General features: G+C 40.2%; 1 protein-coding gene across 1 annotated transcript; it reads right to left on the bottom strand.

The window, feature by feature from the left end:
• Positions 1–1,700: 1,700 nt before the first annotated feature.
• LOC130102412 (immunoglobulin superfamily member 3-like) lies at positions 1,701–14,172 on the bottom strand. The gene is made up of 11 exons (XM_056268436.1): positions 13,978–14,172; positions 11,854–12,222; positions 11,139–11,555; positions 10,603–11,004; positions 9,951–10,334; positions 9,429–9,803; positions 6,598–6,981; positions 5,386–5,787; positions 4,478–5,284; positions 3,927–4,310; positions 1,701–1,912 (listed from the first exon to the last, which is right to left on the bottom strand). Exons 1-11 carry the CDS (start codon positions 14,081–14,083, stop codon positions 1,701–1,703), a joined length of 4,242 nt encoding a protein of 1,413 aa, XP_056124411.1. The 5' UTR covers positions 14,084–14,172.
• Positions 14,173–23,740: the final 9,568 nt, after the last annotated feature.

Raw genomic sequence — 23,740 nt, 5'->3', positions numbered from 1 at the left:
ATTGATGCGTCGTCAATACAATATATAGGGTATGATTTTACCCCTAAATTCAGCACATTGACACAAATGATATCTGCAAATCCAGCGTTCGCTGCCTAGAGTCCCGTTGTTTAATCAGTGGAAGATTAATTCAATTATTTTTCTTCACAGTTCGGCAGACATGTCTGTATGTCCTGTACAATTTTGTATATTTGACACTGAGGAGACTGGCTGACACTCTTTCACAACATTCATGCCTGAGAAGCTTTTGTAAAATAAATGATTTTTCAGTTAATACTGTTAATAATTGCAACCTTTTCTTTCATCATTGCTTGTGTTGTCATTGCAATGTTTTCCCCTACTCGTATATAACTTTATTAATTTGAGTTTAATCAACTTAAATCATTTACGGCAATCAGTTTCCTCAAACCATTTGAGTAGCTAGGCTATATAGTTATTTAGACTTGATTAGATTTATTAAAATAAACTCAAACCAGTTAGTTTAAATTAATGGAATGAACTTAAAATATTCGAGTTACGTTTACTCAAAATGATTGACTAAACCAACACTAAATTATGCGTGAATATGTCTCAATATATAAGTTCACAATACTCATATGTATTTGTTTTTAAACTTAAATGGTTTGAAGCAATCAGTTTCCTCAATCAGTTTGAGTTGAGTTAACTTATTGGGTTTTACAGTGTGTGAAGCAACCATAAAGAGAGGATTGGAGAGTAAAAGCCATTGATTTTAATTGAAAATATCGCATCATCATAACGGTAACAATTGATAGATGTGTTTACAATGCACAATTCCAATGTGAACACTATAATACTGTGCATTACAACTGCAAATTATGCAATTACAAATGGAAAATATGTCATAGGTCCGTTCTGACAGGGCTGTTATTAACTTACTGTAGATATTTTGATGTTGACGTCAAAGGCTGTGCATGCAGACAAACTATTGGCCAATTTTTTTTGTTGTATTTTGTTAAAAATTCATCTTTCACAGAAGCATGGCCAGGCTGAATGACATATTCATCCTCATAAACCATGAACACAATTAAGCAAGGTAAAATACAATAGAACCTAGACTGCATAAAATATGTGTTTAAAGGAGATTAAATATGGTTTGTGCATGTAATATTTGCAGTGAATTAATAGCTGCAATACATCTAAAACCTAATTCAACAAAAAAAATTACAAACCAAACAATCAAATTATAAAGACAAGCCTGTTACATCCATCATGGTCATAACAAATTACCAGTAATAAATTATAAAAAAAAATAAAAATAAAAAAAAAAACATTTCGATGCGTAGTTTGAGGACACTCTTATTTACTTTAGCATGATTCTGATTCTGTTTTAGCCACGGGTCTGTTTGGTTCGTGTTGAATCCACATGTGCCGGATGTGGGCCGGATCTGGGCCGACACTAGTTGCTGTCTGGGTGGAGAGCCCTCGATGTGAAAAGTAAAACCAGGAAATCCTGAAACACCAGCTGAGACCTGTTTAATATTATGTATGTATATTCTATTTATCTGGCCTATTGAATTTATTTAGAGTAATGTTAATCATAATACTTAAATGACAGAGTCTGGTTAGCATTATCCTTAAATGTAAGAGTGAATAAACTTGTAGCTGAGTTAAAATAGATGACCCTCAGTAACAGTGTGTTGAGTGTGATTAATACTGTAACTGTGGTAAACAGGTTAGGATCAGGAATAATCCGCCTCAGGAGAACTGACCTCCGGCATAGGGGTAAGAGGGTTGTTTTCAGCCCACAGACAGGCTTTCTTTTTCTTCAGATCACAATTCCTCTTGTGCTCTCTTCTCAACAATAGTATTATAACCAACACAAGTAAACAAATCAGAGGAATAGTGATTCCCAGTGCTGGTCCTAACGGGTTTGTCTGTTTTACAGAAACACCTGAGAAAACAAATCAAATGTTAGATTGTACTTTTTTTAGAAAAACAAAATATTTGTTGTTTTGTGTATACATTAGATTTATGGTTGAATGTGCTGCAAGTGATTTTTTAAATCATTTAGGGTTAATGTTGTCATGATTTCCTGTATTAGTCATTTATGACTGAAGGGCTTGCCTCGAAATACATATGTGTGCCCATAATGTGTGTGTACTTCTGGGGGATCTTGCGTTAGCTAAGAAACTGGCATTGTGATGAATGAGATTGAAAGCTTTCTCAAGGTTAATAAGATGTCCTTGGGGTTTGCTGACTTTCATTGAAAGTGTCTGTGTCACAGGGGTCAACAAGATGGATGCTGATCCATTAACATCTTCTACTTAGTGTGGTTGAAGAGATGTTGACAGAGGTTAACACTTTACTTGAAGGGGTGTACATAAGACTAACATGACACCTTCATAATCATGACATGACACATGCTATGAATATGAAGGAAGTTGTGTGCATGTTTATGACAACTGTCATTAAGTGTCATTCGCTCAGTTATGACATTTTAATGCAAATATGACATTGTTTGAAATGTCTTTGTTATGACACCTTGACATAAGCAAATACATCATAACCTGTCAGTGTCTTTGTCATGACAACTTGACATTACTAAGACAACACAACCTGTCATAAACATGACATAGCAGATTAATTATCAAACTTAAGAAACCACTTAGCTTTATGGGTTAACATTACATTAAACTGTCAGGTGGTTGGTTTTGACATTGGCTGTCATGAAGCCATTATAACTTTTTAATGAGAAATTCAATGTGTACCACTGTAGTTGAGGTCACGAAAAATATTCATGACATAATGGCCTCATGACAGCCAATGTCAACACCAACCAAACGACAGTTTATTTAATTTGATGTCAAGTTGTCATGACAAAGACACTGACAGGTTATGATGTTATGGTTTATGTCAAGTTGTCATAACAAAGACATCTTAAACAATGTCATATTTGCATTCAAAATGTCATTATTGAGCGAAAGACACTTAATGTCAGTTGTCATAGACTTGCATAAACCCTACTTCATATTCATGTCATGTCATGGTTATGAAGGTGTCATGTCAGTCTTATGCACACCCCTTAAAGTAAAGTGTTACTGTACCTAACAGGGTAATTTAGTGACTAAAGTCTAGTGGAAATTATCAAAAATTGCTCAAATCACTTACAGCAGGGGTTCCCAAACTGTTTTGTCAGACAAACCCCTTAGACATAAAATATTTACTTGAAGTATTTACTTGAAATTCACATGTTCACGGTTCTCTAATGACGGTTAATGGACACATTACATGCAAGTAAACAGATAAAATATGTCATGGTTTTTAGTAATTGATACATTTTTATTGTTGTAATTTTAAAATAATATATAAGGCTGAATAGCTTGGCCAAAAAAATACATTGAGATTATTTAGTCAAATATTGCAATTTTAACTGTGCTTTGGGATATTGGATCCCCTATGAAAATGATGTCGGAGTGTTATATTGCTTCTACTGCTTCCCCCCCCCCCACACACACTTTGAACCTAACATTAAACCCCACATTGTGTTTCCAAATGTTAAAGGCACAGCACATTCAGGGAGTTCATGCGAAGCAGCATTTACTGTGAACTGAGCCGCTCTGAGATGCTGAAAACACTGTATTAATAGCTGTACGTGTGTAAATTAACACAGTGCCACACTTCACTCTGAAATACACAGCGCAACAGACTATATACTTACAGTATTTCATTAAACCACAGTCTTTGATTTCTTAACCACACTATAGCTACACCACAAATTCAGTTGTATTACGATTAATTGTGCAGCCGCATTTATTCATTTTAATTGTACATTCAATTGAATTATTTGCTATTCATTGATCCACAAACCCTCTGCAGTACTCTTGCAAACCCCTAGGGGAAACCCTTGCTTAAAGCACCTTTAAAGTATATTTAGTATAAAGACATGTTAGTTTGTAGGTAGTTACCTTCAGTGTGGACATGGACCGAGAGCTCTCCAGATGTATCTGTAACCAATTTCCTCCAGTTGTCAGCGGTGGGAAGCCACTCCTCTACCTGACAGTAGTATTGCCCCGCATCAGTGGGCTGGATCTGCAGCACAGTCAGTTTGTAGTGTGTGGCATGTGGTCGTCCAAACACCAGTTGTTTATCAACGATTGCACTGTGTAAAATACCGTCACGCTTGGCAGTGAATATAGCGATTGGTCCTTCCTCCTGAACCTTAAACCAGGTGACCTCAAAGGTAGACTTATCACTGGACTGAGAGTCAATGTCACAGTCAACGGTGAACTCAGCCTGATGATTGGTGATGTTGAGCATTCGGTTCTCCTTCTTAACATGCAGTTTACTTTCTGTTTAAATGAAACACAACAGATCAAACAAGAATGAAACAGAATACAGTGACACCATTAAAGACGGGCCTATGTTGATAGCCATAAGCAATATGACAGGGTTTCGTAAGTTATTAATAAGACTACTAATTGACGAAAACTGGATAAGGTGTAAATGGATGTATTACCAATACTGTGAACCGTGACGTTAGTTGAGCCTGATTGGGCTTGTGCCATTAGTTTCCACTGGCCCTCACACTCGAGCTGGTGCTGCTCAACTCTGCACTGGTAGCTTCCACTATCAGCTGTATCTGAGTTTAATACAACCAGATTGAAAGTATTGGAAGTAGGTCTAGAGAAGCGAAGCCTGTCCTTAAGTTGCTTGTTTTCTGTAAGGTACTGTAGACGACCATTATAAGAGTATGACAATAAAGTTATCCCGCTAGTAGATTCCAGGCTATTAAACACCCATTTGAGAGTGTAGTGACGTGTAGGATCCTCTTTTTCTACTTTCAAAGAGCATGCAAGCTCAAACGGCTCTCCTTCTTTGATGTCAAGATACTCTTCAGTCCTGTCCATGGTGAAGCTGTCTGTTTTTTTGCTCTCCGCAGTGTCCACATGGACGGATAGCTCTCCAGACTTGTCTTCGCCAATCTTTCTCCACTTGCTCGCAGCTGTCTGAATCCATTCAGCAACCTGACAATAGTAAAGGCCAGTCTCAGTGGGGTTGATGTTTGGCACAGTCAGCTTATAGTGCATGGCACTTGGGCGTCTAAACACCAGATCTTTGTCATCGATTGCACTGTGTAAGGTTCCGTCACGGCTGGCCTTGAAGATGATGATGGGTCGTTCGTCTCTCTGACCCCTGGACCAAGTCACCTCAAACACAGATACATCACTGGACCGTGAGTCAATGATGCAGTCAACGGTGACCCCCTCTTGCAGATTGGTGATATTGAGGCTTTTGTCCTCCTTGTGCACATGCAGCTTGTTCTCTGATTTAATTTAAGAAAAGAAAAATCAGCATAAATTATCTTCTAAATCAATTTTTTTTATGATTTCAGAACTCTAAATAAAAAAAATATAGAATACTCACCTATAGGCTGAACACTAACATTTGTGTAACCTGACTTGTCGCTTGCCTTAGATGACCATTGACCTTTACAGTCCAGCTGGTACTGATGAACTTGACAGTAGTAGCGCCCCCTGTCCTCCTGGATGGCTCTATGTATAGCCAACTGAAAGACACCCACTGCTGGGCTGGAGAACTGGAGTCGTCCCCCAAACTCTGAGTCAGAGCTGATAAATATCAGACGGCCATCATAACTATAGGTCAGAAGTGTCACACTGGAGGACTGATCTCGGTTAAATAACCAGGAAAGGGAGTAGCGAAGTGTGGAATCAGACCCAATACCCTCCACTGAGCAATTCAACACCAGCTGCTCTCCCTCTTTAACCTTCAGCTGAGTGTTAGCTTTATTCATTCTGAAATCACTGGCTGAAACATAAAAGACAAGTACAACATCAGTAAATGGGTCTTTTTTTGTCTGAATTTCTTATTTTATTAAAAAATTCAAAAATATATATAAATTCATACATGCAACAATTTTAATAAATCTCTTCTGTGATGTTTTAATTTCTGAATTAAAAGTCATTTTGATATGTTAAAAATGTGGTAACAACTTAATCCAAAGCACTTTCATGGCAATTTGTTACTATTTAATGTTTTAGTGAATTGGTGGCTAATTCGTATGAATTTGTTTGATCTCATTCGTACATTTTCGAACAAAATACTTATGTCCCACTGATGATTATGATTAGGGATGGGGTTAGGGGGGAACCTTCTTGCTTACTTTTTTCTAAAAAAAAAAGGGACATTTATTTACAACTTACATTGTACAACTTCGTTCATATGAAATCGCTACATTGTTTAATAGTTATGTTTTCTCATTAGATCGGCTGGCCTGAATCTCATTATATCATAAGAATAAAAAGGTCTAAAATACAGTATATTGTATTATTTCTTTGAAAAAGTCAGTAAAGTAGTTTTGTTAAAATATTAAAATATTGGAAAGACTTTTATTTGACCCAAGTAAAGATCATACAAAGTTCAGTGAAAAGACCATTGCAATGAAGTGTGTGTTATATGGCTTTCCTATAGCTCAAACAGTAGAGCATTGGTGCTTGCCAACACCAAGGTCATGGGTTTGATTCCCATGGAAAGCAAGAACTGATAAGAATGTAAATGTGTAGCTTGAAATGCAATGTAAGTCGCTTTGGATGATGATTGTGTGTGTGTGTTCTTCACCTTTCTCATTGACAACAAGCTCTGTAGAACCAGACATTTTCTTTAGGGAATACCAGTCACCAAGAGGATCCTGGAGCCACTCTTCCACCTCACAGCGATACTGTCCACTGTCAGATGTTCTGACCTGATGGACTGTCAGCTGGAAGGTCTGTTTCTGTCTTACTTCCATGCGGATTCTCTGGTCCATCTCTAGGCCAGCTGCGGGGCCAAACTTGATAACAGCATCTAGGTCCATAGTTAAGAGCATCTGGGAGCCAATCATCCATGTTATCGTGAAACGAGAAGTATTTGTGGTTGTCGTCAAGACTGAGCATTCAATCTTAGCATCAGTGTTGACAGTGGTTTCCAGGCGAGATTTGAGTTTGGACAGGCTCATCCGGCTTACTGTTGGTAAACATTACAAAGTGAGAAGAATAGAGAGAGACATAAATATTCAGTAAATTGCTGAATCTACAGTTATCTAAATGCTTTATAAAAGCAGTGGGATATGATATATTGCAGCTCTGGGAAAGTACATGTACAAATGTTCTGCTATTTAATTTACATGCTTGAAACACACACACACAAAGATGGCATATGTGGTCACATGTGTTTGTTCTGTCTGAGCCGTGGTTAAGTTTCCAGTTCTCTTTTTCAATCATTGTAAAAGCTTTATGTCCTGAAGTGACAACATAAAATACAGTTTAAAACATTTTATAAAGTATCTCATATAGTCCCAGGTTCAGGAAGCTGTCGTCTGTAAAATTCGCAGTACACAAGCTAACTTTTTGGTTTTACTGCCCAAGAACAGCATTACAAATAAATCTTAAAGACTAATTCCTAATTTCATCCCATTTCAGTAGGCCAAGGAACAGGGTTTTGCCTTCGCATGGAAAAACAGCATCTCCAAGACGTGGTGACAACACTACAATTCACTAAATCCTCATCTTCTTTCTTTGTGGATGCTTCTGGCCGGGCATTATGCTAATATTTCACTTTGTGACAGATGTTTGCTGAAGAAATATCTGGACGATGTAATATCAAGGTGTTTTAGGCAGGTCTGTGTCACGGGTGGCTGCTCCTTCAAATGAAGGAGAATACCAGGAAATAGTCTTTAACCCAACAATGATAGCCACAAACACGATACAACCTCTTGATACTGACAAGATCGGACAAAGAACTGAACAAAACAGGGAGTTCTTATACCAGAACTAAACGAGGGAACTAACGAGTTAATTAACAGAACAGGTGAACGGAATCATTAATCAGACACACTGGGAAACTGGGTCAAATGGCAGGCACAGGGAAAACAGAAGATAACCCTGACAGTACGCTCCTCTCTGGAAAGGCGCGTCCTCGCACCATACAAGGTCCAACCGAGAAGGGAGGGAGGGCGGGGGATTTGGAGGAGAACGTGGAAGAGGAGAGGGACAAAAACGGTCAGGGGCAGGTGAAACATTCCATGGGGGAGTGGAGGGAAGGAGGACCCAGGGGGAGCCAGGAGCAGGAGAGGCCACAGCCAGCACGGTGGTCCAAGGTGGGGTCGCAGGAGGAAGGAGCCATGGTGGAGGCCTGGGAGCAGGGAGCAGGGATGCAATCTCCTGCAAAGGAGCCAGTTGTGGGGGAGACCCAGACGGAGCCGAGGACACATGGAGTTAGGGTGACACCACAGGTCTGGAAGGCCAAGGTGGAGCTTGGGAGCTCAGTCTTGAAATCGAGGCAGAGACCCAGAAAACTGCAGTGGAGTCGGAGTGACCGAGGACAATGGTGGCGCCGGAGCCCGGTGGAGCCAAAGGCAAGGAGGGTGGAGGCACAGCCAGAAGACAGGAATCCAGTGGTGGAACCAGGGTGACACCTGACCAGGGCTGAGCCGGGGGACACGGTGAAACTGGTGGGATGAAGGACCATGGTGGAGCTGAGGGAGCATTGAGCCAAGTCCGAGCCGATGGGTCGGAGGACCAGGGTGGAGTCCGGGGCTCTGTGGCTGGAGGCAGAGAAGGGGAATCCTCATGCTGAGACAGAGCTGGGTGCTGGAAGACCTAAGGGCATTGTAGCAATCCCGCGCACCTGGTCAGACATGTCCATGTGCTCAGACTCTGGGCCAAGGTGTGGCTCAGCTTGATGTACTGGCTCGTTGTCCACGGCAGGCTCTGGCTCCAGATCTCCAGTGAAGTTTTGCTGTAGCTCCATCAGGCGGGGTGAAGGCTGGCTGAAATTATAGCCTCCCTCTGGTTCGTTGATGGATCCTTCCTTACTCAATACAATCACAGCAGGGCTTGAACAGAGGTAATTGAAGAAGCGGGAATGTGAGGAATATCTGCACAATACCTGCACGAGTAAGAGATTTTGTTGGGAAGCTGTTGCGCTGGAGCAACCCCACCCGTCCAGTGGCACGACAAGATTTACAGCTGGTAATTTCTTTGGTTGTAGTAAATGGCCAGGCGTTCTTCAGTTCTCCAGGTTGTCCTATGCAATCCACAGTGCCTTCCTGACCATTGAACCATAGTGGTTTCATTTGCCTGTTTGGTGTAGACTTTACATGCAACTATCCCTAAATCTAACCCTACCCTAAATTAATAGTAAGTAAATATTGTCAATTAACATTACCAAATACATATTTGTGTAATTATAAAATAATGTGTGACCAGGTTGGGATATGTTGGGATAGTTAATGACACCTAATGTAACATCAGACTAAACAACTTATATTTGTCTACAAAACTAATTTTAAGCATTTCAGCATAGGCCTTAAGATCAAAAGATATGAGAGTATAAAGACTAATGTGTGTTCAAATGTTTGATGTAGAATGTACCTTCTTAATACAATTATTTAAAAAAAATGCTGTATTTACCAGGTTTTTGTACAGTCACTGCCAACAGGTAGGAGTTCTCCGTGGCTTTCTGTACATTCTTTTGATAGGCATCAGCTTGGCACTGGTATTGTCCTTCTTGTTGCTTGCTGGCTTGTGGGACTATGAGCAAAAAATGTGTGGCTGACGGCTGTGTCTGAATGGACAGCTGATAGTTTCTCCGATCTGCTCCCCAGGCGATTTCTCCAGTGTGGAGTATGGATAAAATATTCCTCTGTACAGTTGAATTGGGCGGCTGAAACATCCAGCGTACAGCCAGAGACACTTTAGGCGCTTTGACTATACATAGTAATTCTACTGGAGAATTTATAGGCACATTTGTTGTACGACTTTTCAAGGTCACCTTCATTAGAGATTCTGAAAAGAAATGTCTGCAGTGATTATTCATACTCTGGTATCAGTAACATGCGGTAGAAATATAAGTAATGACAAAGAATTTATGTCAGCATATCTAGACAGTTTCTCTGATCCTGAGAATAATGTGTGATTATATAGCAGTCTTACCAACAGATTTAACTAAAATGGCTCTTTGCTGAGACTGGGTGTTGGCTTTCGTCATCTCTCCATTGCTCTGTGTGGTCCATTCAGACACAATGCACTTGTATTCGCCTCTGTCAGATGTTGCAGATGCACCGATCTCCAGGGTAAAGTTTCCAGCTGGAGATTGGAGTGTTTGAACATTTCTGCTCTGATACTTTGTCCCAATATCTTTCATCACTCCCTCATGGGTCAGACTAATGACATCACTGAAGGAATCCCCAGAGTCTTTCTTGTGTTGCCATGACACTGATAAAGGACCTTTGGATCCCGACACCGAGCAGGAGACCTGTAGTGTATCTCCCTCAGTCACAGCATCCTCCATCACCATGACCAGCGTCAGATCACTCTCTGACCAGACGGGCAAATAAACAGGCAATGTTAGTGTCTTGTCATGCAATAACATATAATTGAGTTATTTATTTGTATCTGTGTATTTATATATTTGTTATAAATAATAATTATATTTATCATTACATGGTAGATATCCAGGATGTTCTTTACATAAAGAAAATGTACACAATTTGACCGTGGAAATGACCAGAACACCTAAGCAACTGAATTGCAACACAATAAAGTCCACTTGACTGTAGAGGAGAAACACTGTAGCATTATTTACCTTTGGCCATGATGTTCACAGTCTCTGGACTGGACAGTTGTTTTTGTATTTTTCTGAAGGTGCCATCATCATTTATGTCTTCCTGCCAGACTTCACACTGGTATTCGCCCTGGTCTTCAGCCCTAGCCGAACGGATGGTCAGCAAGTAGTCCGTGCGACTGGTTTTCACTGCTCTCATCTCCGCTGCATTCTCTCTCTCTTTATAACTGTCAAACACGGTGAGCATCCCAGAAGATCCAATCTGAGCCACGCTCTTCTGGTTCTTCAGCCAGGTCACAGAAAATAAATGACCAGGAAGACTCAGTGCCTTCACACTGCAGTGGATGTCCAGTGCATCTCCCACCTGTAGGGGCCCCAATGAGGCCTTCATGTAGACACTGAACGAACCTTCATCAGGGGCCACTTATGAAACAGGAAAAAGCATGAGATGTACAAGGTTCTCTTACACAGTTACACAATTTCATAACTAGGTGTAAAGTCTGGGTACTGAAGCAAAACCATTTGAGAAACTCTTAATACCAAAATATAAATCTTACCAATTTGTTTGACCTCCACGTTACATGCTGTGCTGGTTTTGTGGGCAATCTGTGTCCAGGAACGGTCTGGGTCTTGGATCCACTCACTGGCTTTGCAGTAGATGTTCCCCTGGTCAGACTGCTGAACTTGCGACATCTTCAGTCTGTAGGTTGTGTCCTCCACCTTATCCATGCTGATAAGACCTGCGTGGTAGCGATCCTCAAATCCAGCTCCTGGCTTTACAGTCAGATCTTTGTCCAGAGTGATGATTGGTCGGGGGTTCTCATCCGCTCCACTGTGGAGAAACCAGCTGACCGACAGATGGGTGTGCTGATAAGTCTCGCTGGAGACCTGGCACTCAAGCTGAAGAGGATCACCTTCAGACAAGCTCTGAGAGTAAGAGCCAGAGTACGATGCCTTCAGGGTGTCCTCAATCACTGTGGATTTTGTATTGAAAACATTAGTAACAACGAGTGGTCGACCAATATGTGTTTGTCAATGCCAATACCAATATCTAGAGAGTAACTGATGGCTGATATAATAGTGATTCAAATAAGTATATGTACAACGTTAGCTTATAGCTGATCATCTTCTGTTGGGATGAATGCAAATGTCAATGGATGCTAACAGATGGATCTCTCTAGATATAGATCTGCCTATGACAGGTCAATAATCTCAAATTGGCCAAATCATCTGATTAATCACCAAAACACTCAAGATAAAGAAATATCTTACCATTAAGTTTTGTTTCCGCTTCATAACTTCCAAAATATGTGGGATCAGTGGTTGGGGTTTGACAGAAGATATCACCCGCATCCCCTTCAAGCAAATTTTTGATCCTCAAGATAACTGAAGATCCTGACAACCTCTCAATCTCAATATCTTTTACACTTACTCTATTGGAGAATATTGCATAGGCAAAGTCCTGCTCTTTAGTACTGATGATATTTATATCCATGTTTGATGGCCTGACCTTAAATTCAAAATCCTGCAGAGATGGGCCTTTAAACCCACTAACATTACAGGATATGGAGATGGGATATCCTTTCACTCTATACAGAGGACCTTCCTGGATCTGGACCAGACGCTGACCGTAGCACAGATCTGTGTGGAGAGATGCATTAGACAGGCATACCTTAAATATTTCACCCAAAATTTGCATTTTGTCATCATTTACTCTCCCCAGTGTTGTTGCAAACATGTATGACTAACTTTCATTTTTTGGTTGTTTTTTTCATTCACACTGCTCTTTTCCATAGTCATCTTCATTCATATAGCTCTTTTAACAAAGTAGATTGTTCCAAAGCGGCTTTACAGTGATAATAAGAAATTAAAGTAACAGAGATTGTTTTGGTTTTATAGCAGCTCTAGAATAGAAAAAGTTATTTTCCAGCTAAAGTTAGTTTTGATTGATCATTCAGCAATGTGAATGGGGGCTTGCCAAATGAGGAAGACAAGCCAATGCACTCACTGGAAGGGACAGCACTTTCCATAGGGATCCCAATACATCAGTTCAGTCCGACGTAGCGTTGAACGTGACTGACTGACAGGGAACGTCTAGGTTACTAATGTAACCACTGTTCCCTGAAGGGGTAAACGGAGACATTACTCCTTTACCTCCGCTGGAACTCAGTCTGTGCTCCTCAGCGAGAAACTTAAAAGTGAACCATGCACTATATATCCTATAAATCAACTGAACCCATATGATAGATTTGTGTGACCCATAGGCGTAGCCACGGGTGTGCCGGTGCCATCCACAGTGGCAGCTGGCACACCTGAAAAAAGATGCAGAATTATTTTTCAAAGTCTTGATAAAAAATACTTGGCCTATTGTTGTTTACTTACAATTCATTTGTTCGTTTAATATGTAATTTAATTTTTAAATTATTATCGTTAAAAAAATATCTGCCGACATTCGGACTGCTAACCAATACGGTTGTGCTGTTGAGGCTCGAGTCTTATGAGGAGAAATGGAAACAAATGAGTGGGGCTCACACACAGAAACTGAATGAACATACAGGGGTAAAAATTCATGTGGAGTTTTTATAACATATGATATGATACAGTTAAGCAACATCACACGACCCTGAGTTATATTTTATATAGTATTATGGTTATGTGGCGAGCCGGAGTATAGTTTTACACATCAGCCCAGTCTATTCTGTAAAGTTAGTGATACACTGAATCTGTTTTTTATTTTTTTTGCACATTAATCTGGCAAAAAAACGTGGCACACCCAGTTTTTCTTATGCACACCCAGAGACTCTTTTCTGGCTACGCTAGTGGTGTGACAGCATTAGTTCTCTCTCATTTTGTCACACAGGAACACTGAATATGTAGAAGTGCAAAATAAGATTTAAGAGTGATTTTATTTTTGTAAATATCACTTAAATAGCACAAAGCTATTGTTTAGATTCAGAAGAGGTTGAATATATATATATATATCGCATAAAGCTGTGTAACTTTATGGTTTTCATTTGTCATTTTTAGACTTGTAAGTCGTCACCATCCACGTTCATTGTATTAAAAAAAGTACAGCTTGGATATTTGGAAATGTTTTCGTTCCACATTGCATTCCACATCTACTTATTATGTTGATTTTGTATTGCAATACACTTGTGCTGTTATCGAGGTGGGATACGGGTAAGGTTAGGACCGGTTTCGTATGAGTATGGGTAGGTTTAAGGGTGGGTTAAGGTCTAAGATAAGTGTAATTATTGATGTAAATATAGATATTAATTACAGCTGTAATTACATTTAGATATTTTTTTAAACATAAGTACCATGTAAAAACATGTATGCAAATTATAAATTCAGTCTATATATTTGAATATATAATGAGGTGATGTTCAGTCTTACCCCCCTGCAGGAGTCCTGTGAGACACAGCACCAGCGTCAGGTGCCACAGCCGGCACCCGAAGTCCAACATCCTTAATCTGATCGATCCTTTCGCTTTCTCTCTCATCTTCTCAGTTCAAGTTAATCCAGGTTTCAGCAAGAGAACCTAAACCTGATACATGTTCTCTGACGCAAGTGACTGTGACACATCAGATAAAAAGGAGGAAACGAATGTACTGAATATTGGTTTCCTGTTGTCTCGCACCACTCTTCACACTTGCTTCATTTCCCTCGCTGCATATGTGACCAGTGCATTATAACAGACCAGCAGTCTATATGGAGCAAGACTGATATAATACACTGACTGAAAATCTGCAGTTTTGTGCTATTTCTTTTTTCAAAGTGGTGCATAGAGAGGAGAGTCAAACTTGTCTGTGTAAATTACTTACTGTAAAATGACTTACCTTACCACTGTCATTTGCTTATTACTGCGATTGTTTCATGCGAGGTACAGGTTGCTGGTAGCCTGGGAAAACCCAGACAACTTCCGGCAGATTTAGATTTGCTCTGAAAGTTAGTCTGGCAAAGAGCTCATTCAAGCTCATTTCCAATCCGCCGAAATCGCGGCACCAATCAGAAACGTTGGGGCGGGCTTTACACGATGACGACAGCGCTGGGATTTTGAAGCAGATTTTGTAGCCTACATTACAAAGATGGATGCCGCCGTCGAACATCACTCGTTCCAATCAGCTATCGCGTCTGTTTTAAGCCATTTGAACGTTTCGTTTTTGTTAAAAACCGAGCAAAGAACAACACTCGGAGATGTGTCTCCGCCGCTCTGCATACGTCATCTCCTTCATCGCTCTGATTGGGTTTAGGTCTATCCGCGACGTCCGTTGGTGACGCCCCTCTGGAAATGATTTGTCTATGACGCTTTGCCAGACCATAACTCAGTTACAACTGAGAATGGTCTGGTTTTAACCAGGCTAGGTTGCTGGGAGAGAGGGACTGAAATTATCTGGCCATTGACAACCTGATTGCCCAATAACAGCAGGAAAGGAAATGCGCAAAAATCGGCGTACTTGTATAACCATGTATACAGGTAGCCTATTCTGATGCCTGTACGCGCATATAACCATCATATTTGTAAAGACCTTAAATTGAATTGGATTTGCATGTAAAATACGCTAGTGTCAGGATTATGTTTAGTTTTCTTTGTTTTTTTTATTCCCTGTCCCATGTTTCCTTAATTTCTTGTTGCTAGTTTGTCTCCATGGCTTCTGATTGAGTTACCCACCTGTTTCTTGTTCCGTTAATTATCCCTGTGTGTATTTAAACGCTCAGTTCCCTATCAGTCAGTCACGTTCGACGTTACGTCAGACTGAACTGACGTATTGGGATCTTGCCTGAGAGCCCAATCACCTTCGAGTGGTACAAAACAAGCCAATGCATTTGCTGGAAGTTGTGGCACTTTCCATAGGGATCCCAATACATCAGTTCAGTCCAACATAGCGTTGAACGTGACTGACTGATAGGGAACATCTAGGTTAATAATGTAACCACTGTTCCCTGAAGGGGTGAACGGAGACATTGGTCCTGTACCTCCGCTGGAACCCCGTCTCGGCTCCTCAGCGAGAAACTTAATGTGAGTGTTTGCACGCTGCAACTCTCAGGCGAGATCCCAATGTCAGTCCGACGTAACGTCTCCGTTCCCTCCTTCAGGGAATGGGGGTTACATTAGTAACCTAGACGTTCTTTCTGGTTATTGTTCAGTGACGTCTATAGTTTTTTATAGGTTTGCTCTGTTTCCTTGGATATCTCCTAAATGTTAAGAATTATAAACACTGTTATGTGTTTTTTGAAGTTATGAAGAAATTATGAAGACTGTTCATTATGCTACTCCTTTGTCGTGCAGACCACTCATGACAGAGCACTGAACCCAAAGAAAGAGATAAGAGAAAAAAACATGGACTTCCCAGCTGTTCATCTGCTCTGCTTGAATCAGGCAGAACACATGAAAGACTTTTTAGACCTGGCGTGCCTTACTCACTTCTGGCTCCCTCTGTGTGTTTTTCCAGACCGGTTTGAATGAGCGTACTAAGGCATGCCTGCCCGGAGACAACAGTGGGTGCTGGTCCAGTGTGGATCTTCCTTTACCGTGTTCAATAATGAAGTGAACACCGCCAGCCCCACTACGGACCCAGAGCCCAGCCAGACGCCAGCCATGCCCACCACAGAGCAAAAGCCTGGATCCACACTATACTGGGAGACCGAGCCCGCGAAGACAGCAGTGCCAGAGAGTACTGAGGCCATTTTCATCCTAGAGCCCGAGGCCCCACAGAGAGAAGGACCAGGTGCATGAGCCAGCAACAACGTCCCTCGAGGTGGACGTATTAGTGGAGTATGAAGGCATGGAGTGGAGCCTCGCCACACTTCTGCTGCTGAGTGTAAGCATTTCATTTAGGGCCCTTGCACACAATTCGCGTCCGAAATTTTCGCACGTTAAAAAATAAATACGACCTCACGTTATGTCAATCACGCTTGCACACTGCCTCCAAAACTTTCGTTCATCATAAAAAAAATTGAATCGGGCTCGATTTTCTGCGTTTTTCGCATCCGTAGCAAGCAGATTGAATGGTGTTTGAATGGTGTTTGGACAATTCAGAGCCACCGAATCACGAATACGAAAAAACGCATACGAAATTTTCGGACTCAGTGTGCAAGGGCCTTTAAAGTAGTTTTGAATATTTGAAAAACACACTAAAATTTAACATGGTTGAACATCAAATCATGGTTTAAATAATTTCCCAGTGGAGTTGAAATGACAGAGAACATTACTGGTGAGGTTTTGACTGTTTCAGATATTCACTTCGCCGTTCAGTCCTGCTTAAAGTGCTTGAGGAAGCATATTTGTGCCGCTGTGTGTAAGACACTGGTCAGTTTACAATTGGATAAAATAACCACAGACAAGCAGACGCCAGTGTCTCTTACTCTATTATTTTAGTGAATTGCAGCTTTGCCTAGTGCCTCGTGTCTATTTTGGCCGAAGTATAGGCAAATGTGTCTCAAACTCTTTTCACTAACACCTTTTTTGCTCTCTGTACCTGGGAACATTTACTGTGGATCTCTTAGATTGGTCTTTGATGTGCCAGGATATTAGAGTAATTGATGGATTGAAAAATATATGATAACCTTGTCTCAAAAACAGGTAAATCTTAACACTTTTCCTGCCATTGACGGAAATTTCTGGCTTTCCATGTTTTCACTGTTATACGGTAGGGGGCGCTATGACATCTTCTGAAAGAGTACTGAATCTCAAGATCAGAAGACATGTGAAGAAGAAGCTGAAACAAGATAGCATATATAAGCAGATGCATATGTAAAATATGAATGAATGTGACAAAGAGTCCAATCTAAGAGATCCACAGTAGAAGTGTTCCAAAAAAGGTGTTAGTGAAAAGAGTTTGAGACACATTTGCCTATACTTCGGGCAAAATAGACACCATGCACTAGGCAAAGCTGAAATTCACTAAAATAATATAGTAAGAGACACTGGCGTCTGCTTGTCTGTGGTTATTTTATCCAATTGTAAACTGACCAGTGTCTTACACACAGCGGCACAAATATGCTTCCTCAAGCACTTTAAGCAGGACTGAACGGCGAAGTGAATATCTGAAAGTTAAAACCTCACCAGTAATAATCTCTGTCATTCTGTCAACTCCACTGGGAAATTATTTAAACCAGATTTGATGTTCAACCATGTTCAATTTTACAGTGTTTTTCAAATATTCAAAATTACTCTAAATGATATGCTTATATTTTGATATATTAGAGAAATGTAGGAAATTATCAATCATATCTTTACTTAAGACACGTGTACTGTACTAAATCCTCACATTTCTGCCTGCGTCTCATGAACAGAAACCGCTGTGTTGAGCTATTATACAGAGGAAGAACATAGTGTGATCTCAGAGTGCTGAGCTTGACCACAATGTGAATGAGAATATAAATATAACAAGAAAAGGAAACGCTGATAAGAAAACCTGCGGCTGTGTAACTGCATGCTGTGCTCACCCCAGCCATTAAACTAACATTACTTTCCACAATAAGTCTATTGTTCTGGTGTCATTACACCTAGCATGGGTGTTGAAGCACTGAATGAAGCATTGAAGGAATCACTCTCTCCAGTGAGATATTGTTAGGACGCCCTCTTGTGGCTCAAACACTTCCAAACTGATAAAAAACAAAACAAACAAAAAAACATTCAGAATAAATCACTGAATCAAGTCTGTCAATCTGTGTGACAACGTCTTTCTTGGTCTCGGACACACACCATTTCCAGCCCTGATTATTCATTCACACAATAGCTAAAATATATTATATTCATAATTTTGTATGTTTTACATAACATAACATGACGCATCTTAAAAGTAATAGTAAATTCATTCTTACAACAATCAATAAAATTGATTCAACCCCCCTGATCTGTAAGTTTGTCTAGAGAACAAATTTTTTTGAAAACCCATCAACTAAACATAATAAACATTGTAGAAATTTGAATACATATTTTCAAAGGTATGTAAAACTGGAGACTGTCGGTGTTACCTGAGGTAAGCTTTGGTAGATTTGGTTGTATATTAGGATCATTGTTCTGCTGGAAAGTCCAATGATCATCAAGCTTCAGTTTACACAATAAAAGCATAATTTATCATAATTTTGGCCAAAAATGGCCTGATACTTCAAAGAATCCATCATGCTGGTCACATGGCCAAGATTTTCAATTTGGGCAAGGGGCAAGAATCGAGACAAACAATTAGCAGATATAGACATCAAACAATAATACAGTAAAATAATAAATATTTTGACAGAGGAACATAAAGTTCTATTTTGTTTTTTAAAGATATTTGTGCCAGACATACTGATGATCCATCAGACCAAAACGTTCCCAATGGCTTAATTATGTTTTATCACAATTTTATTACATCATATATTGACATTATCTCTTTCAGTATCCCGCTTAACTGATATGTATTTTATTAATAAATTAATAAATAAATACATTTGGACCTTCATTAAAGCTTACATCTGTAAATTGTTACTCTTTTAAATCCTCGAGTATTTTAAACAGCGCCATCTGCTGGCTGGTAAAATGCCTTTTTTTTGGCACCTCATTTCTTAAATAAGTAGATAAGCCTAAGTAAAAATGGTCACCAAACATCAAACCTCCAAAAAGTTGTCAAAAGTTGAAAACCGTAACTGACAAGTTAGACATACAGCATAAACTTTAGAAGTATACCACTACTCACAATTCAACCAATCAGAAGTGTGCAAATTTAAGTAGATACAACACACAAATCAAAACTGCTGTGGAGTCATTCAAGTCAAGGTCGTATTTATGAGCTGAATGCACATGAACGCTGCCACAAAATCATAATTACGAGTGGGAAACTGGGAAATGTCTTTAAGCCCAGAGTTTCTGAGTTGAGTTGAGTGTAGAAATACTGCAGACACAACAGAAGCAGAGTCTGTATTGATGGTAAATTTGTTGATGTAGTGATTACGACTTTCCAACAATACAGGGCTTTATTGGAAATGGCGCTCTGTGCCTGACAGGCCTACATGCGTTGGAGTCTCAGTGTCATGTAAAAACATTCAGCGTTTACGAAAACAAATAACTTAAAGAGAATTTTCCTGGATTTTTAGGAATTGAATCTGAAAACACAACCAAATGTGATTGATGTGCTAATGCTAAGGAAATGCTGTGTTTGCTGGGAAAGGTACGCATTTGCTCTCAGTGTATTTGTCTTCAAACATACACTTTAAGCATGAACACATTGACACGTGAAAATCAAAAGTATACAAAAGTTCTTCAATGTCAAATTCTAACGCTATTACTGTCACCTCAAGCAAAGACACTACGACTGAGTCTGACACTCGCTAAACACAAAGCTAATGTGATTTTACAGCACGGTGCTCTTCAGGGTGATGTAATCCTCGCCCGTATCATACTCTACACGAGCTTGTGCAGATATAGTTAGTACTGAGAAACTGGTGCTTTCTGGTGTTGGTCAACCATTACTTCTATAGTGATGTAGTGTAGTGCACTTCACTTTGTCATGAGACATTAATCATGTCAAGGCACGTACAAGCCCTCCACTGATTGTTACTGTAACTGCTATGATTGGTGGGTATTTTTTTCCCTTAATTGTTTCAATTAGATTCAGTGGGAACAAGAAGACAATCCTGACTGAGGGAAGAGCAGATCTGATGTCAGTTTGTTTATACTGTTGCCATGGCAAGCACACTATCAACAAATAACAGCACGCCCCTACTTACCCTCTCTCAAAAAACCTTAATGTTTGCCAGAGCTGTTCTTTACTACTCTAAACATCAGTACTTTAGTAGAGTATGTACTGTAGGGTCTGGGCTGAAATCAAAAAGTGCATAAAAGATGTACAGCACAAGAATGAGCCTTCTCAGATAGTCCAGTGTGTGATAAAAAGACATCAAAGTTCATAAACCAATTGGATAGCCAATGAATAAACCATAAACCAATGAAGGATAGCGGTGACTTGCACATCAGGAACATGAAAGCACGTGGCTCAGGGTCGAAGGTCAAGGTAAGGCTGTTTACGTTAAACAGGTTCAGACACTCTGGAAATAAACTCTGCCTGACGTCACACAATGACGTGTGACTGAAAACCTTCATTAGCATTCAAGAGAAGAGACGGGGATTTCCCATGTTGAGACTTGTTGAGGGAGTTACATAAGTAACACTGAAGTATTTGTTGAACTGACAATGACAAATACATGATTACATAAATTAACTTCAAAACGTGGAACTTCAAAATGGTACGTCATGTAATAATGGGTGAAAGCCTCTTTCACAATGTAACTCTTCAGAAGATGAAACTCATAACATGAGTGATTATTAGATACACTCCCTGAGAGTAGATGAAGGAAAGAGGACAATGACCAGAAGAAGAGTAGATGAAGGAAAGAGGACAATGACCAGAGGAAGAGTAGATGAAGGAAAGAGGACAATGACCAGAAGAAGAGTAGATGAAGGAAAGAGGACAATGACCAGAAGAAGAGTAGATGAAGGAAAGAGGACAATGACCAGAAGAAGAGTAGATGAAGGAAAGAGGACAATGACCAGAAGAAGACTAGATGAAGGAAAGAGGACAATGACCAGAAGAAGAGTAGATGAAGGAAAGAGGACAGTGACCAGAAGAAGAGTAGATGAGGGGAAGAGGACAATGACCAGAAGAAGAGTAGATGAGGTGAAGAGGACAATGACCAGAAGAAGAGTAGATGAAGGAAAGAAGACAATGACCAGAAGAAGAGTAGATGAAGGAAAGAGGACAATGACCAGAAGAAGAGTAGATGAAGGAAAGAGGACAATGACCAGAAGAAGAGTAGATGAAGGAAAGAAGACAATGACCAGAAGAAGAGTAGATGAAGGAAAGAGGACAATGACCAGAAGAAGAGTAGATGAAGGAAAGAGGACAAATGACCAAAAGAAGAGTAGATGAAGGAAAGAGGACAATGACCAGAAGAAGAGTAGATGAGGTGAAGAGGACAATGACCAGAAGAAGAGTAGATGAAGGAAAGACGACAATGACCAGAAGAAGAGTAGATGAAGGAAAGAGGACAATGACCAGAAGAAGAGTAGATGAAGGAAAGAGGACAATGACCAGAAGAAGAGTAGATGAAGGAAAGAAGACAATGACCAGAAGAAGAGTAGATGAAGGAAAGAGGACAAATGACCAGAAGAAGAGTAGATGAAGGAAAGAAGACAATGACCAGAAGAAGAGTAGATGAAGGAAAGAGGACAATGACCAGAAGAAGAGTAGATGAAGGAAAGAAGACAATGACCAGAAGAAGAGTAGATGAAGGAAAGAGGACAATGACCAGAAGAAGAGTAGATGAAGGAAAGAAGACAATGACCAGAAGAAGAGTAGATGAAGGAAAGAGGACAATGACCAGAAGAAGAGTAGATGAAGGAAAGAGGACAATGACCAGAAGAAGAGTAGATGAAGGAAAGAGGACAATGACCAGAAGAAGAGTAGATGAAGGAAAGAAGACAATGACCAGAAGAAGAGTAGATGAAGGAAAGAGGACAATGACCAGAAGAAGAGTAGATGAAGGAAAGAGGACAATGACCAGAAGAAGAGTAGATGAAGGAAAGAGGACAATGACCAGAAGAAGAGTAGATGAAGGAAAGAGGACAGTGACCAGAAGAAGAGTAGATGAGGGGAAGAGGACAATGACCAGAAGAAGAGTAGATGAGGTGAAGAGGACAATGACCAGAAGAAGAGTAGATGAAGGAAAGAAGACAATGACCAGAAGAAGAGTAGATGAAGGAAAGAAGACAATGACCAGAAGAAGAGTAGATGAAGGAAAGAGGACAATGACCAGAAGAAGAGTAGATGAAGGAAAGAGGACAATGACCAGAAGAAGAGTAGATGAAGGAAAGAAGACAATGACCAGAAGAAGAGTAGATGAAGGAAAGAGGACAATGACCAGAAGAAGAGTAGATGAAGGAAAGAAGACAATGACCAGAAGCAGAGTAGATGAAGGAAAGAAGACAATGACCAGAAGAAGAGTAGATGAAGGAAAGAAGACAATGACCAGAAGAAGAGTAGATGAAGGAAAGAGGACAATGACCAGAAGAAGAGTAGATGAAGGAAAGAAGACAATGACCAGAAGCAGAGTAGATGAAGGAAAGAAGACAATGACCAGAAGAAGAGTAGATGAAGGAAAGAGGACAATGACCAGAAGAAGAGTAGATGAAGGAAAGAGGACAATGACCAGAAGAAGAGTAGATGAAGGAAAGAAGACAATGACCAGAAGAAGAGTAGATGAAGGAAAGAGGACAATGACCAGAAGAAGAGTAGATGAAGGAAAGAGGACAATGACCAGAAGAAGAGTAGATGAAGGAAAGAGGACAATGACCAGAAGAAGAGTAGATGAAGGAAAGAAGACAATGACCAGAAGAAGAGTAGATGAAGGAAAGAGGACAATGACCAGAAGACGAGTAGATGAAGGAAAGAGGACAATGACCAGAAGAAGAGTAGATGAAGGAAAGAGGACAATGACCAGAAGAAGAGTAGATGAAGGAAAGCAGACAATGACCAGAAGAAGAGTAGATGAAGGAAAGAGGACAATGACCAGAAGAAGAGTAGATGAAGGAAAGAGGACAATGACCAGAAGAAGAGTAGATGAAGGAAAGAGGACAGTGACCAGAAGAAGAGTAGATGAGGGGAAGAGGACAATGACCAGAAGAAGAGTAGATGAAGGAAAGAGGACAATGACCAGAAGAAGAGTAGATGAAGGAAAGAGGACAATGACCAGAAGAAGAGTAGATGAAGGAAAGAGGACAATGACCAGAAGAAGAGTAGATGAAGGAAAGAAGACAATGACCAGAAGAAGAGTAGATGAAGGAAAGAGGACAATGACCAGAAGAAGAGTAGATGAAGGAAAGAAGACAATGACCAGAAGAAGAGTAGATGAAGGAAAGAGGACAATGACCAGAAGAAGAGTAGATGAAGGAAAGAGGACAATGACCAGAAGAAGAGTAGATGAAGGAAAGAGGACAATGACCAGAAGAAGAGTAGATGAAGGAAAGAGGACAATGACCAGAAGAAGAGTAGATGAAGGAAAGAGGACAATGACCAGAAGAAGAGTAGATGAGGTGAAGAGGACAATGACCAGAAGAAGAGTAGATGAAGGAAAGAGGACAATGACCAGAAGAAGAGTAGATGAAGGAAAGAGGACAATG

Source organism: Rhinichthys klamathensis, unplaced genomic scaffold (genome assembly GCF_029890125.1).
Source record: "Rhinichthys klamathensis goyatoka isolate OS25496 unplaced genomic scaffold, OSU_Roscu_1.1 h1tg000272l_1, whole genome shotgun sequence".
In the NCBI taxonomy this organism is placed as follows: domain Eukaryota; kingdom Metazoa; phylum Chordata; class Actinopteri; order Cypriniformes; family Leuciscidae; genus Rhinichthys; species Rhinichthys klamathensis.
The sequence above is the reverse complement of the archived record's forward strand: the minus strand, read 5'-3'. Positions and strand labels throughout refer to the sequence as shown.

What these genes read in the sequence shown, in the direction of transcription:
- LOC130102412 (XM_056268436.1), bottom strand. Translation starts at nt 14,083, where the DNA reads ATGAGAGAGAAAGCGAAAGGATCGATCAGATTAAGGATGTTGGACTTC. An exon ending in AGTGACTGTACAAAAACCTG is followed by an intron (nt 6,982 to 9,428) that starts GTAAATACAGCA and finishes GTTTACCAACAG; the next exon opens with TAAGCCGGATGAGCCTGTCC. An exon ending in GCTTGTTGTCAATGAGAAAG is followed by an intron (nt 5,788 to 6,597) that starts GTGAAGAACACA and finishes TTTATGTTTCAG; the next exon opens with CCAGTGATTTCAGAATGAAT.